The sequence below is a fragment of the Arvicola amphibius genome, chromosome 9 (genome assembly GCF_903992535.2).
Source record: "Arvicola amphibius chromosome 9, mArvAmp1.2, whole genome shotgun sequence".
Taxonomy (NCBI): Eukaryota; Metazoa; Chordata; class Mammalia; order Rodentia; family Cricetidae; genus Arvicola; species Arvicola amphibius.
Window position 1 is genome coordinate 89,476,024 of NC_052055.2, and position 17,436 is coordinate 89,493,459.

Genomic DNA, 17,436 nt, shown 5'->3' on the forward strand with positions numbered 1-17,436 from the left:
GACACAAGCAAATCCCAAATGCACTGGCCAGACAGTGTAGTCAATCAGCCAGCTCCAGGTTCATTAAGAGCTCCTCAAAAATAAAGTAAAATAAGTAAGGTAGAAAGCAACTAAAGAACCCTGATGTTAGCCTCTGGCCTTCACATGTGTGCTCTTGCACCTGCACATACATTTGCACACATCCATACAAACGTGTACACACACACACACCAAACAAATTTCAGTTCAAAATAGTACTTATTTTACTCTCTTGCTTAATCCCAGGCTAAGATAAGATGCTGCAGTAAGGACACTTGTAATAACAATAAAAGAAAAAAATCTGTTAAGTATATAAAAGACAGCAAGTGGAAGATGGTGGCGGAGAAAACGAATAGAGTACTACTGAAATGGAAAAAAATTTTTAAACTCCTTCAAGTGGGGTCATTTTAAATTACCTTTAAGATTTTTTTCTTAACTCCCCATGAATAACCTTCTGGTTGTATATTTCTGCTATTTGCAGTTTTAAAGAACTTATATATATATATATATTTTTTCATCATCCCCAAGACAATCCTGTGAGGCAGGACTAATTCTCATTTGAATTGCAAAAAAACAAAATAAAGGAACACAATGCAAGGGCTAAGATGGAGTGAGAGAAATCTCAAACTGAGCCATTCTGATCACAGATCCAAGTCTCAAGTCCCTATGTCATAAAACAAGAAGGCTCTGGTCACCACAAGCAAGCAAGAACTAGGAATTCTCTAATCGAGAAAAGTTCATTAACAGAAATTTGGGCTAAGTTAGTAACAAATGGAAGCCAACATTGCCATGAAGGGTTCAAGGAATTCAACTCTTACAGATTATGGCATCGGTTTAAAGGTCAACCCTACAAGTAGCAGGTCACATGTACCAGTTCTAAGATGGGGAGAGGAGAGGATAAAAGGAGAGAAGACTGGAATCATTTATTGGCTCTAAGTCTCCACATTGCATTTCCTGAAAGATCTTCACACTTCCTTTCTCCCAAGACAAATTTTCTCTGGCCACATAGTTCAAAAAGTGAAGAATTCAACTGTATAAATACCAGAAGAGAGTTATAAGAAAGAAGCAAAAAGCTTGTGGTTTTTAATTACAACTCCCTTTTTATCAGTTATTACTCTCCAGTGTTACGTTTCCTAAAAATTTAAGAACTGATAGAAGTGAAAGACTCCTTGAACTACCTATGCTGGTCCATCCTGACAGAAATGAACATTTTCTAGAGCACTGATGCTCTTAAACACAGTTATTATTGCTTTTCTCATTCTTCAGAAAAAAACAAAAAACTCTTAACTGACACAAGTGAAAAAGTTTAAATCAAATGTAATGTACTTACATCACTATGAGAGGTGCTAGGCTCTTCATCATCACTGCTGACCAGATCAATATATTCAAGAACAGGTCTTAATGGTCCTTCCTATAAAAAGAATTGAAGAAATGCATATCATGAACATCATTTAAACCAAACCAGCATTTTAAACGATGTTCTTTGTTGGGATTGGTTCTGAGAAGGAAGACATACAAGTAGTAGGAAAAAAACAGAAACAAACTAACAAGCAAAAGTAACTATTCAGAGTTCCTTTGTTTTTTTTTTTTTTAAGGTGAATGAGCCAGACATGATAGTACATGCCTATAGTGCCAAGCAGTTTAAAACTGATGCAGGATGACTACATGTCATAGCAAGTTCTATACCACCATGGCCTACAAAGTGAGACAGTATCTTTAAAAAGAAAAAGGAGGGGCACCTAAAAGTTAAACCTAAACCCACAGGGATACTACGACCCAGTTTATTTCACCTAGGATGAGTACCAACAGTAAGATATCCAAGTTTGTGACCACCAGAGTATATAGCACAAAACATAGAAATTTTTGACCAATAACTTAGCTTCACTTCCCTAAACTTAAGAGAGTAAAACATCAAACCCAGATTCTTCTCCAATCTTTTTCCTATTCTTATGTCAGGCTTAAAAGTTCAGCTCTCAATTCTATAGCAAAAAGGAATTAATAAGTAACATCACAATGGGAATAACATTATAGGAACACCACAGTAGAATACAAAAACTGGGAAAACAAGATAACTTATTAGTACAGACACATAATAATGTACAACTTATAAGGGTAATGATAAAAAGAGTGAAGTGCACCTAAGAGAACCTGGGCACAATGGAAAAAAAAATAGATGAGAAAATTAAATCTTATCAAGAACCAAAACCAACCAACCAATTAAACAGAAAAACAAAATCAAGAAATCAAAGACGTTCAAGTGACTAGAAATATACCAACGCCAGCATTGCAGATGTACACAAAGGTGCTTGGCCAACAACTGAACATGCAGATCTGTAATTAGGGGTATGAACATTTTGGGAGCAAGATTTGGGAGATGCCCCCCACCCCAAGAAAACTAGTAAACTCTCAACTAAACTGAAATGATTACAGCCAATGCAAAGTCATCAGTTGCAGAATGTGGGCAAAAACACTAAGCACCAAAACTACTACGATTTTTGAAAGAGAATGTTAAATAAAGCTTTGTAAGCACATAAACCATACCGTAAAAGACAAAGAAAACAATGTAAAAACAAACAAAAACCTCTAAAATCTACAGTATGAGTGGTATATGCCTATTTTGTTAGCACTGGGGGATAATGTAGAAGTTCTAATACACTGAAATAAAAGGGGGGGGGGCTTGGAAAAAAAAACAAAACCGATCTTAAGAGATCATAGAGTGAAGAAGGCTGCTTGCTGTAGAGAGAAGGTAAGAACATCTAGCTCAAGATTCTCTCCCTCCAGATCGCGTTTTTCTCTCAGGCTTTAATAAACCATAAATTACCATCCTTCTGGATAGTGATCCAGACATCAAGATAAAACTGGTGAGCAAAACTTTAAAACCATGAAATGTGATAAAGGAACTGGAATTTTTGCTCAAGCTGTTAAGATGAACATTCATGAGAGGGGGGAAAAAGAGGAAAATAATCACATGGTCAACAGAGATGTGTCATCTATTTTAAGACTAAAGTCTACACTTGGTACTGATATTGTCCAATCATTTGATCATATGTTCAAATTCAAGAAGGCAGTAAAAAAGATGAAAATGGATCTGCTTTGATATTATCACCATAGTTTGGATTATTCAAGCAATGTTATTTAGGAACTTGTCACACTGTACTCCACCTTCTGGTTTGTTTGTTTCTCACAAATAGGGTCTATGGAGCCTGGGTGGCCTGGAACTTTTTTATGCAGCCCATTCTGGCCTCAAATTCACAATCTCCCTCGGCCTTCCAAGTACAGGGATCACAGGCATCATAGCTATGTGTCATCAGACCTGACTTTTAGGAACTTAATACTGTACACAGAAATAATGAATCAAGAAAGTCTCCAGGTAATAACAGAAACACAGAGGTAGGGGTAGAATTTCCATAAATGAAAAAGAGAAATTGGCCTTGGTACACACCTATAGTCCCAGCACTGGGAGTCTGGTAAGTTCTAGGCTAGCCAGGCTGTAACACTTAGGGAATTGCAGGCCAGAGCCAGCTGGACATTGCAGAAATCTATCAAGAAAATAAAAATAAGCTGGGCATGTGTAGCACAGGCCTGTAATACATGACATGCTACAATTTCAAGGCCAGGACTAAAGAGTATGCAAGGGATTGGTGGTGCAACCTGATGGTGGGGATCTTAACATGCACACGGCCCTGAGGTTCAATCCCCAGTACTAGGGAAAATAAAAACTTAAGTCAGGTGTAATAGGATATATCTAAAATCCCAGCATTCAGGAGGCAAAGGCAAGAAGGTTATTAAGTTCCCAAGACCAGCCCAGGCAAAATGCTGGCTCAAATATAAAAAATTTAACAATTCTTAAAATTTAGCTAAAGATACATATGGCCAAAAATAAGATCAGATAGATAAAGCAAGACTGCAAGACTACCAGAACTTTACTACTAAATCATTTCACTGATACGCAACTGTTGCTGAACTATAAAAGATAATTTCATACAATTTATAGTCATTGAGATGAAATAATAAAAAATACCCAGGACAAGAGAAAACAAAAGAGGGGGAAAAGTTCACTCATGCAACAAATGATTACTAACTTATAAGGGATAGAATGAGACAAGGAGAACTTGATGATTGTACTTGACAGACTGAGAAGACCCTCCCTACTCTTGAGCAGCACTACCCCATGGCCGGAAAGAAGGAGTACAATTTCTGCAGCCATGAGCAGCTGCTTCTATATTCCTGCCACCATGTTTTCCTCCCTACTGTGGACTGTGAGCCAAAATAAGTCCTTCACTGCATAAGTTGCAGTCAAGTATTTGATGACAGCAATGAGAAAAGTAATACAGGAGACATTAACGACTGAAAGGAAAATTATAAGCATGCCAAAGAAAAATACTCCTGTATAAGTAGAGTACACGCTTAACTAATTTGCACTGCAGATACAAAATTAAGAGGTAATCCTCCTGCCTCAGCCTCCTGAGTGCTGTGATTACAAGTATATACCACCACACTTGGCTTGTTTTCTCTTGAGATGGGATCTCACTCCTTACAGTCCCCAGGCTGACCAGGAAGTCCCTGTATGTTGCTTGTATCAATAGCTACCCTCAATCTCCCCACCGCTTGGATTTCAGGCACTCACCAAAATCAACTTCCCTTTTATCTTTACTTAAAACTGTTTGCCATACTGAATCTGAGAAACCAAAACATGTAGTACTCCACTTATTCTACTCCTAATGGAGAAAATGTATCTAGCCCCATACCAGGCTCTGTGCTAAGTTTTCCAAATTATACCATCCAATTTCCATAACTGCTTTACAGAGATTCTGATTACTGAAAAGATCCTATTATACAAATAATAAAACTGAGTGACACGATTGTGCAGTCAGTATTAACTGAGAGATACTTTTAAGTATAAATCAAATTTTTAAAAAATTGCTGCTTATTACCTAAGTTTCCAAGTTAACATGTTCCCTTTCAGTAAAAACAAAACCAAAAAAAAACCACCACTGCCTGAATTATATTTCATGTTGCCCAATCAAATAAGTTACTAATTCCTTAAGAAGTAATGTTCACAATACAAATATGAAGAAAAAGATTACCTCCTATAATATTTATTCCTGTAATATTTGTGACTACCTATGTCCTTAAATTAAATGGTATTTTATATGAACTTATACTACCAATTAGTAAATCAGTCTTATCTCCTCTTGTACCAGTAACAAAATAAAGGATTCAACTCAAAATGCCATTACAATTTAGCAGGAGAGGCTCATGAAAACATATTAGAAACACAAAACTATTCTAAGTTTTAAAATATATTGCAATAAACTATTTGCATTATTGTAATTAAATACCAATTCGCAAAATGAAAACCACCAATTTTTCTATTTAGAAAGAGATGCTAATACATTAAAATATCATCCACAACTGTTCTACTTCAAAGAAAGTTAGGGTTATACCTTACTTCTGTCTAGTTCAAAACTTTCAAATGGTTTCCAACTGCCTACTTTTTGGTTCAATTATAGTACCTCATTCAAGATCTGTATCATATGGGTCATCTTTCTCCTATCTTAAAAACTAAAGAAAACATTACAACACATATCTCCAAAACTACACATATGGCTATTCTTTCATTTTCATGCCTTTCCTTTTTTTATTCAAAATGCCATTTTAAACATTCAAATATCTAGGGACATAGCATTCAACTAGCAAGTAGGAGGCTCTAAAGTCAACCCACACCAGCACACGCATGTGCGCGTGCACACACACAAATAACCAACCACTATTTATAGCAAACTAATAAACTATAAAGTCTTATGCCTTTTCTGTATGTGTATGTTATCTGTGTATGTGTACTACAGGCATGCACAAGTCAGAGGACACCTTCCACGAGTTCTCACCTTCTACTTGGCTGAGGCAGGGTCTCTCTTGTTTCTGCTGCTCTACAGGTTTTTCCACTCTAGTTGGCTATCACCATGGGATTACAGATGCTCACTTGCCATCACATCTATTTGTTTTGTTTATTAGTTTTTGATGGAGGCTCCAAGGATAGAATTCAGGTCAAGTGCTTTTACTCACTAAGCTATTTCCCTGTTCCCTGGACTCCCTGTGTCTTAAAGTATTCTGTGCTTTTGTAAAAGAATTTCCTATCAGTGCCATTTTCTTCTATCTCATTGCTGCACCAAAATACTGACATTCAAGGATAGAATATATATAAATCAAATATATAGGTCTAACATTAAGAACGCACAACTTTGTACTTTCTAAGCCTCAATATTATTTTGCTTAATGAGTAGTCTAAGAAACCTAGTCAAAAGATGCTTTTGGTCAACTGGAAAGATGGCTCAGGAGTTAAGCTGTTACTGGTCTGCCAGGAGACCAGGGTTCAGTTCCCAGCAACCATGCTGTGAAACAATAGCACCCGTAACTCCAGGAGTGTACACACTTTTTCTGTCTCCACCTGCACACATGGCAATGTTACTTTCTCTCTCTCTCTCTCACTCACACACAGAGTTAAATAATATATTATTTTTAATGATGCTTTCTGCATGCATCCTTTCTACTGCAGTATTAATGTTCAATCTGGGTGCTCAGATTATTTATGAAATTATGCTTTGAAATTCTGAATCTCTTGTCTTGTTATAAAGATTATGATAGGTTCCCAACAGTGTGTATGCCCTTATATCTAAAGTGGCACTGTGAACAATTCTGGTAGCAGTTATTTGGAAGTAAAAAAAAAAATTGTAAGGAAAGACGTCCTATTCAAAAAGAAGCCATAAAGATACAAGTTGAACAAAGGGCCATACTGCTAAACAGAAAATGTAATTAACAGGCAGAAACAAAAGTTCTTATCAGTGCTATCCTTTCTTTTTTTTTTTTTCTTTTTTTTTTCTTTTTTTTTTTTTTTTTTTTTTTTTTGGTTTTTCGAGACAGGGTTTCTCTGCAGCTTTAGAGCCTGTCCTGGAGCTAGCTCTTGTAGACCAGGCTGGTCTCGAACTCACAGAGATCCGCCTGCCTCTGCCTCCCGAGTGCTGGGATTAAAGGCGTGCGCCACCACTGCCCGGCAGTGCTATCCTTTCTTGACTGAGGCACTGTCCTAAATGGCTTTCCTGTTGCTGTGATAAACATCATAACCTAAATCAACTTGTGGAGGAAAGGTGTTAGTTCATCTTATACTTCCAGGTCACAGCCCAGCTGTGAGGGAAGTCAGACCTCAAAGCAGTAACCAAGAAGGAATGCTCTTACTGACCCTTACTCAAGTTCTCTCTCTGGCTCACGCTTTTTTAATCCAGCAAATAACCACCTGCCTAGAGACATTAAGACTCAGTAGGTTGGGTCTTCCCACATAAATCAACCATCAAGAAAATGCCCCACAGACATGCCCACAGGCCAGTCTATCTACGCAATTCCCCAATTGAGGCTCCTTCTTCCTACTTGACTAATTTATGTCAAACCGACAATTAAAACTTACCAGTACAAGCACCACTTATAAAAATGCATTGCACTGAAAGAACTGGAGAGAAAGTTCAGCACTTAAGAGCACTTGCTGCTCTTGCAGAAGACCCAGACTGTATTCTCAACAATCATGTAATGTGGTTCACATCTGGGCTCCAGCAACCACATTGTGGCTCACAACCATCCACAACTCTAGTTCTCCGAAGATCAGAGGCCCTCTTCTGATCTGTGGGCACCAGGCATGCAAGTGGTGCTGTACATATATACAAGCAAAACAGTCATACATTAAGTAAATACATCTTTTTAAAATGTTAAATTTATCACCATTGCAAATATCAAACAAGGACACCTATGAACTACGTACTTCCCTGAATATTTCAACAAAAGTTAAACAAAGGATTCATTTTTGCATCTCCATATTTAGATTCCTTGTTTTAAGTATGCGGTCTTTGTCTTCATATCAGAGTCTCCTGTCCGATGGCAGTTTACTCTCCTGTGCAGTTTTAACAACTGCACAGAAATACATACCATAATTGTTATAAATTACAAGCTAATAATCAAAACCAAGTAAATCAAGACATTACATTATAATGTAGTTTATACTCAAAAATTCAGACAGAAACCTGGTTTTCATCTTTACTAGATAAGAACTTCCAGAGAAACAGAACTGTGTCACAAAGAACATAAGAGACTTGGGGCTGGAGAGATGGCTCAGAGGTTAAGAGCATTGCCTGCTCTTCCAAAGGTCCTGAGTTCAATTCCCAGCAACCACATGGTGGCTCACAACCATCTGTAATGAGATCTGGTGCCCTCTTCTGGCTTGCAGGCAGGATACTGTATACATAAATAAATAAATCTTTAAAAAACAAAAACCACAAGATTCTGTTTCTGGGTACTTCTGTCCTGTTAGTAGCAGTGCTGTTTTTTTGTTTGTTTGTTTGATAGGGTTTCACTATACAGCACACAGCAGGTCTAGAACTTCCTAAGGAAGCAGCTCAGGCTGCCTTCCAATTCAAGATCCTTCTACGTGACCTCCCCAGTTCTGGGGTTCTAAATGGATCTGCAAGTAAAATTAAGCTATCACTAATCATCATTTAAGTGATAGCACTTACAAGCACACACAGTTTTATATGTTATACATCCTTTATTCTTGATGTAAACATAGAAATAGCTGTGCATTTAAAATAAAATTTAAATATTACTTTTAAAATCCAGATCAACAAATACCCTAATTAACTAGTTACAAACTTTTATTTCACAAGATATAAGCAATTTACCCTTTTGGGGGGGGGCGGGTTAACAAGGGTCTCTCTATCTTCGGCTATCCTGGAAGTCACTTTGTAGATACATCTGTCTCTGCCTCCGTGAGGGCCGGGATTTAAGCCTGGCTACAATTTACTTTTAGAACCTTACTATTTACATGGTCTATCAATTTCTCAGAAGGCCGTATTTTATAATAGTTACCGTTCGGGAAGAATATTAAAGATCTGTCTTAACGAGTCACAAAAGCCTTTATCAAACACATGTTGGAGGGGTAGTATTAATTACCAACATTCTCCTTTCTCCAAAATACTTCATCAGTCCGCTAGGAAGAAAGGAACAAGACAATGTATCCCCAAACCTCACTCCAGATCCTAGAAGTTCAAATGGAAAGGACAGAGTGCAGTGTGCAATGGAAAAACTGCCAAGAAATTAACTTTGATGACTCCCCTTACAACAACCCATGAAAACACCATACACAATGGACTGCCACAATGGGTCAATGTCGGGGAGGATATTCTTTAATAGTCACTATTTTACAGTTAGCCAAAACTTCCATATATGTATCAGAAGAACAATAAAGAACTATACAGATTTTATAACAAGCTGTAGCTATCTACAGCATTTCAGGAGTGTAAAGAAGCAGGGATGTCCTCTGGCTAACTAATTCTTTAAGAATAGTCAATAAAGTATCAGGCGGTGGTGGCACATGCCTTTAATCCCAGCACTTGGGAGGCAGAGGCAGGTGAATCTCTCTGAGTTTAAGGCCAACCTGGTCAAAAGAGCTAGTTCCAGCCGGGCGGCGGTGGCGCACGCCTTTAATCCCAGCACTCGGGAGGCAAAGGCAGGCGGATCTCTGTGAGTTCGAGACCAGCCTGGTCTACAAGAGCTAGTTCCAGGACAGGCTCCAAAGCCACAGAGAAACCCTGTCTCGAAAAACCAAAAAAAAAAAAAAAAAAAAAAAAAAAAAAAAAAAAAAAAAAAAAAAGAGCTAGTTCCAGGACAGGCGCCAAAGCTACAGAGAAAACCTGTTTCAACCCCCCCCACCAAAAAAAAGAATAGTCAATACACAAATTTAACCTCTCTAGGTGGCAATTACCCAAAGCTGTTTATCTTCCCCTTAATCATCACTCGATGAAGTGTGGAGAGATCCAAATGTCCCATTTGTTGTAGGCCAAAATGACAATACCTAGGCTCCACCCTGAATTCCTGATTCACCAGATCTGGAGTGGGCCCAGGAACCTGCTCACAAGGCTGGCAGACTACTGTCCCCAAAGGTATAAACTGAGAAAACCACAGCAACGCTCCAGGTGATTGATGCAGGACTCCTCACTGTGACCAACAATTGTACTGTGCTGTAACAAGATGACCTCAGAAGTTAGGGACCTCCTCAAGCGATCTTAGAAGATATACTGCACTGAGATGCTGCCCTCTTTACATTAACCCATCCTGTGTGTCTACATCTGGAAGGCATTCTTGCCTCCTTTCAAAATAGAAAATGTCCACAGTACAGATGGATAGCCTTAAGATCTGGAAGGGGCCGTTACGGGCATGACAATTCTTTAGGCCACCCACTTTGTGAAGTCTACTGAAATTGTTCAGGTATCCCTCCAGGTAAATGTCCTGTGCACCACTGTGTGGCAGCATGTGACTGTCATGCCTATCTGCTGAGTGATGAATGTAGAGGTTTAAGCACACAATGGCTTACCACACGCTTTCACTCCAGAAAATCGCGACTGTCAGGCTCTACTTACACTAACAAACTGAATGTCATCTTCATTTTCATCCGTTGTTGACTCAGATGCCTCAGGCCCAGCTGGTGGGGCAGATTCTATTATCTATAAACAAAAGCCAAAACACGCTTATCTATTCAGTCACACACTCGTAGGCAGAAATTTTTTTTCCAAAAGGAACGAGTTTAAGACAAAAGCCCCTGCGGGAACAGCACCAGCACGCACAAATCCGGCTCACAGAACTGCATGGAGGCGGGTTTTGCTAAGGCGTCTGGGAACTGCAGAGACCTAGCCTCCCAAGCGAGCTGCCACAATCCCCCTCCCCGCCTTCTCCAAGAGCGGAGCTGCGGGCTCAAAACCTCCAGGCTCAGGGACGCAGGCTGGAAAGCAAGGGCAGCCCGCCTCTAATCGTCTCTCACCCTCAGAGCTGCGGCTGCTACAGCGAGGGCGGCCAGGGGCTGGGGGCGGCCGGACCGCCATTGTTGAGGGCTCCGCGCAGATGTGCACCAGGCCTGGAGGCCCAGAAATCGCCCCAGGCCGAGGCTCAGCTGAGGCCCTCGGCCTAGAAGACAAACCCTTCGGGGTCGGGCTCGGCCGAGCCAAGGCCCGGGCCGCCGCCACTCACCTCCGGCCCTGGGTCGCCCATTTCTCCCACGGCCTGTCAGCACCACGCTCCCGCCGCTGCTGCTGTTCCCGACGCCGCCGCCACGACTTCCCTCTCGCCCTGCGCCGCGCGACCCGCCCTGCGTGAGCGCCCACGCAGATGACGCCTCAGGCCGCGGGGACGCCGAGCCGCTAGACCCCGAGCGCGGCCTCGCTGCCGCTAGCTTCCAACGCCGCTTTGTACGCCCCCCCGCCTTCCTCCCGCCCCGCGAAGGATCCTGGGAGTTGTAGTTCCCACCGGCCTCGAGGCAGCCGACCGCGTGGCTGGGAAAGCGGGCGAGGACCTGAAGCATGGCGCTCACCTGCAGCTCCGGAAGATGGAGGAGGAGGTGGGGAGGGCCTGATAGAGTTTTGCGTCCGCGCGAAATCTCATTCTGCTGCCCCCTTTTACTTGGGGGACACTGGCAGGGAAAGAGCTCCCCTGGCAACAAGCGGGGCAGATGGAAAAATGGAGGATTTTTTTTTTTTTTCCTTTAGCATCTTGGCAAGGGTGGCAGATGCAAGAGCTTATGTGACATTTCTGAAAGGTCGTTAATTCTTGCCGTAGTCTCCCAAAGTGGCTTCCTTGTTGTACACAGGTATCCAGACAGGGTTTCCTGTAAACTAAAAGCATTACTATTTAGGTCTTATAGGGCTGCGGGTGGTGGTCTAGGCTAGGCTAAGCTGGTTGGTTAATTTCTTGGAAACTGGGACTCAAACGTGTGGGCATAAGGGGACCAGTGGGAAACAGACCTAGTAAAGTCAGTTAACCTTTTTCAGACCTTTAGGAAAGCAAAGCCCAGTGGTCTTTGTTTTGGGCCAGGCGGTTGGGAAACACTTTATTGCCTTTTTTCTCTTTCTTTGACATTTTGGATGGAGGTGTGGAATGGATAATTTTAGGTCAAGTTCAAGATATGATGCACTCTTAACCTAGTCACCTCTCTCACATCTAATATCTCCCAGTGCTAGCAAGTATTGAATCTCGGCGGACGGACCAGAGAGAGAATTATAGAAAACCTACATAAATATTAATGTGATTTTTTTTCTAGCTGCCCTGTTTAATAAGAACATGTTTAGAAGCTTCGTAACAGAAAGTTAATTTAGCATGGTATAGCAAAGGAGAAAAGAAAAACATAAAATTATGGACAAAACTTGGGAATCTATTTTAGGAAATTAAAAAGGTGTTGGGTCAGGTGGTTCTATAGTCAGTCTTGTTTGAGAGTGGAAAATTAGTTCAATTACTCGGTCTCCATTCTTGTTTTCTAGAAAGGAAGGGAGAGGGGGGAGAGAAGGGAGGGAAGGAGAAAGAAAGGAAGGAAGGGAGAACTCAGTCTATAGTTAAGCAGAAGTTTATTTACCAAAACAAAACACATACTCCAAAGAAAATATTTAGGCATCCCAAAGATGGATTAGGATAACAGCCTAATAGGTTCTGCATTGCAGAATTTAAAGAAATTTTCATGAATATTTATGAGATGGGTCATAGTCATAGGATAAAGAAAGCATTTTCCCCTTTCTCAGTCATGGTGTTCTGAGTCTGGCTGCTACATTATTTCTTCCCACAATCCTCTAGAAAAGTCCACAATAGTCTGAGAATAAAAATTCCAGTGTATATGGTGATGAAATAAAGTCAGGGTCTTTTGAGGATACAAGGCTTCCTTAGTCATTTGTGTGGGCAGTTGGGAGAGTGCGTTGGTCTTCTAGCCTCTGATATGGTGGGAACAGCCTAACTCTAGCTTCAGAGAAGTTTAACTTTACAGGGTCATTCTGAATAGCAGGAGACAGAGCTCTTGAAACACAGTTACAGATTCCCCGAAACAGGTTACCCTGTATCTAACTCCTTACCTAGCTAGTATCATTCTTTTCACAAGAAATATAGCTTCCATAATGGAAAGAATATAATCTTTTAAGGGAAGAAGTACCCAGAAATCTTTTTGTTTGGTAACTTTTTCAGGTTGAAAAAGAATGCAGATCCTTCTTATGGGTCTAGTGTCCTTGCTCTGTATGTTGGTGGAGTAACCAAGGCTGGTTAAGGATGACAGCCTGTTGATTGAAATACCAGATGTTTTTGTTGACTGCTGAACCTCACTGTGGTCCAGCTAGCCGAACAAACTTTCCCGCATACTACTGCAAATGCATTATAAATTTTAGAATAGATGGCAATGTTCCTTGAGGGACATTCTTTTGGTATCTCAAAACTTAAATGTGATAACCACAACACTCTCTTAACTGATGTTTTATTACATGATAAAGAAATTGAGAAAAGAAAACACAAATCTGTACAAACATATTCTTAGCAAAACAAGACAGAAGCACTCAAGCCAATTATTATCCTCCTTTCTGTAACTGGTCACATGACCTTAGCTGGTATTTATAGCTACCTTCCTCTGCTACCCATTCTGTATGTCCTCTACCCTCAGCAAACCCTTCAGCAGCTCTTGGCTCTTTTCCTGGAGGAGTGACTAATATCTTCATTCCTGATGGGTCTCTGTTGTAGAATATTGCTTAAAGATGTGTTGCATTAGTTTATGCTGTAGAATATTTGTTTAATGATGGAAAGATATGCTGCATTCTTTTATGTTGCATTTGCTCAACTCTGTAAAGTTGTATTGCTTTGTTTAAAACACCTGATTGGGCCGGGCGGTGGTGGCGCACGCCTTTAATCCCAGCACTCGGGAGGCAGAGGCAGGCGGATCTCTGTGAGTTCGAGGCCAGCCTGGTCTACAAGAGCTAGCTCCAGGACAGGCTCTAAAGCTGCAGAGAAACCCTGTCTCAAAAAACCAAAAAAAAAAAAAAAAAAAAAAACACCTGATTGATCTAATAAAGAACTGAATGACCAATAGCTAGGCAGAGAGAATAGGGGGGCTTCCAGGCAGAGAGAATAAATAGGAGAAAAAGAGAAGATGGGGGAGTGAGAAAGGGAGAAGGAGAGAGGACACCAGGGGCCAGCCAACAAGCCACACAGCCAGCCATGGAGTAAGAAGTAAATTAAGGTATATATAGCAGAAAAAGATAAAAACCCAGAGTCAAAAGTAGATAGAATAATTTAAGAAAAACTGGCTAGAAACAAGCCAAGCTAAAGCCAAGCATTCATTAGAAAGAATAAGTCTGTGTGTATTTAGATGAGGGCTGGATGGTAGCCCCCCCAGAGAGTAAAGAGTAAAAAAACCCAAAAACACAGGTCTGTGCCCTTTTTCATCCTGCCTGGATTAGACTGTTGTAGTTTCCCAGTGACTCTAATCACAGGACACAGGAGCACCAAGAGACACCCTAAGGATTCTCCTGCACTCCAGACATAATCCATCTTACCTCCATTGTGGAGAAGCAATCCCGTGTCCCCATGGTAATCTGGATCAATCACCCCTCCTAACACTGTTTTACCTTTCTTAGCCTATTGGCTTAACAACATCAGAAATCCAAAGTAGTGGCCAGGGGGACTGAGCTTCCAGTTCACTGGAATGTTTGTTGTCTCCTGGCAGGAGCTCTCCCTGGTCTGGAACAAACTTTGGGGCCAGCATAACTTAAGGCTGCAGGATAGAAAGCAAAACTTTTCCTACTGGGCACAAGAGGTGAAAGCGAGTGGGGAACTATTCTCTTCCTCACCCCTGATTCCTGGACCCGTGGACCCTAGCAATGGGAGAAACTGCGCCATATAATGGATGCTAATATCATCTTCTGGAGAACCCAGCCCCAAACAATCAGGGGCACTGTAATTGGTACTGTAACTGTGTCTTCAAAGGCCATTACATCTTTTTATCAGGTCAACTGCTTCAGGGTGGTGGGGGACATGGTAAGACAAATAGATTCATAACTGTGACTATTTTCGCACTTCTCTGGCTGTGAAGAGAGTTTGTTGGTCAGAAGCAATGCTGTGTGGAATACCATGTCTTTGGACCAGGCGTTCTGTAGGTTCACAGATGGTGGTTTTGGCAGACACATTACTGACAGGAAAGGCAAATCCATAACCAGATTGAGTATTTACTCCAGTAAGGACAAAATGTCCTTTCCATGAAGTAAGTGGTCCCGTGGAGTCAACCTGCTACCATGTCGCTGGCTGAGTGCCATATCTGGGGCTCAGTGTTGGTCTTTGCTGTTGGCAGATCTGGCACTTACCTGCAGTTATAGCTAGTCAGCCTTGGTGAGTGGCAGTCCATATTGTCAAGTCTGTGCATAACCCCCAACTCTGCCCCCATGGCCACTTGGTTCATGGGCCCATGAGGCAATGACAGGGATGGCTAGAGGAAGAGGCTGACTGGTCACAGAACAGGACCCTATCTACTTGCTTATTAAACTGCTCGTCAGCTAAAGTCGCCCTTCGATGAGCATTGACATGGGACACCAGCATCTTCACAGCCTCTTCTCGTTTGGAAATATCTGTTCACATACTTCTTCCCCAGATGTCTTTCTCACCAGTTTTCCAATCATGTTGAATTTAGCTCGATTCGGGAAATAACCAGGCCAGCTTAAAGATAAACAATTATATTTTTAATTGTTATAAGGGGAAACTCACACCACAAGAACAGGAAGTCCGAGTTCATCTGTGTCCGGCGAGAATCTCCCAGAGAGGGCGCGCACCTGGTCCGTCCCAGTTTTCTTCCTGGGCTATAGGTAACCACGCCTTAACTAGGCTCCACTTCTTAAAGGTGATTGGTTAATAGAGCTTCCCCATCACAATCATGCTCTTCTCAAGTCCCTGACCACCTCACCCATCCATTGGCTCCACCCTGTGAATCAGTGAGCAGTAACACATCTGGCCATTTCTTTTTTCCAAACAAAATGTATGACCGTGTGTACTGTTCAAGGTTCTGCCCCACAGTGTAGAATTCCCTTCATGGGTGTCGTTCAGGGTTGTCCTTGTCCCTGAAAGGGGTTGTAATGCTGCAGCTGTCCTCTCCTGGGTGCTGCCTGCATCAAGTGTAGAACCATTAGCAAACGAGGCCCCCATCTTTACTTCCCCAGTTAACTACTCATAGGGCACACCCATGGGGGTATAGGAACATACTTGGCAGCATTTTAACAAAAGTAGAAATCACGGGCATTTGAACAACTTCTTCATGTAACTTGCTTGTGCCTTCAGGATCTGCATGTATGCATGTATACCACTTCGTTTGAGAATAGATTGCTGCTGTGCACCTCCTTTCTACTTTCTGACTAGCTCATCATGGGCAGTCCAGGATAGCCAACTCAATGTGCCAGAACCCAACCTGGGAGACATGAGCCAATATCTAGATTGCCTGGTGATTTGAAGTTGAATTTGTTTTATTCTGACAGAAACAAACCTGCTTATTCATTTAAGGAGAAAGGGTTGGGAAGTATAAAACAAAATAAATTTCCTATACGATTAGAGGGGACAACCAACGCCATGCGCATGTAAACAATGATTGCCAATCCCACAGTGAGAACAAATGAACATCAGTGAGCCTGGAATGAGAGGAAATTATACTCATCAGGGAATACAGCAAGAAGGCATAGACTGACTGCACTGGAAAGGGGTGGCAGGGGACTGTTTTGTTTCATCTTCTAAAAGCCTTCATGAGGCAGGAAAGAATCAAGATGGGAGGTTAGTTTAGGTAGGATCAGTGGGACCTGAGACTTGTAGGAGTAGTTATGGGATTTGTTTTGAAGACGGCTAAAGTGTAAGCAGTATGGGTTGAGCCCGAAGCTGAGGCTGACAGACCCATTGGTGATGGAGATTTTTGTAGAAGAGATAGTCGTCACAATTAGGAAAGTGTTTGCTTGGCAGGACTCAGGTAACAGTATCTACAATAAGGTTCTATACTTATTGGGTAATAGATATACCAAGGAGGTGGCTCTTGGGGTCTCCTCTGAAGAGAAAGTGTAAGTTCTTGATCCGTTTGTTGCTCCAATGGGACCCTCTTGCATCTTACCTGGAGTGCTTTTTTTTTGGAAAATAGAATTTTTATCCTGCACAGGTGAATCCAGTAATTGCATGGTTCTGCAGCTATTGGAGAACTTCTGCCCATTTTAAATTGAAAACAGCTGGTCATCTGCTGATTATCTTGTAGGTATTTGGGCGCTCTGGTCCCCCAGGTAATTAAGGTTAGGATGAGATTCCTGGCTAGTGGTTGGTGGAGTTTTGTTTTATAGTATTGTTATTTTACTTTTAGGTTATTCCTTTCCTGTTGGATGTTCAAGACCATGGATGCGGTCCAAAAAATATTACCTATTTTCTACCCTTTGACCATTAAGTTCAGCCAGGAGTCTATGGGGTGACTCTTGGGGGGTTATGGGGAGCTTCTTGGTTCCTTTATTTTTCCTTGCCAGAGATGCTATATACACAGATAGGGCAGGGAACTGCTGGCTAAGGCTTCTTTCAGAA

At 41.4% G+C, this 17,436-nt stretch overlaps 1 protein-coding gene across 5 annotated transcripts in view; it reads right to left on the minus strand.

Annotated features, from left to right (window-relative positions):
• The window catches only part of Znf451 (zinc finger protein 451), a 69,008-nt gene extending 57,728 nt beyond the window's left edge, over positions 1 to 11,280 (minus strand). For all 5 annotated transcript variants that reach the window (XR_005286784.1, XM_038341681.2, XM_038341680.1 and 2 more), the window contains exons 1-3: positions 11,080 to 11,280; positions 10,476 to 10,559; positions 1,349 to 1,429 (exon numbers count right to left, since the gene is read on the minus strand). Coding sequence is in view for 4 of the 5 variants with exons in the window: in XM_038341681.2 (XP_038197609.1) it covers positions 1,349 to 1,429; positions 10,476 to 10,559; positions 11,080 to 11,100 (186 nt within the window). In the remaining variant the exon portion in view is untranslated. The remainder of the gene's footprint in view (positions 1 to 1,348; positions 1,430 to 10,475; positions 10,560 to 11,079) is intronic.
• Positions 11,281 to 17,436: the final 6,156 nt, after the last annotated feature.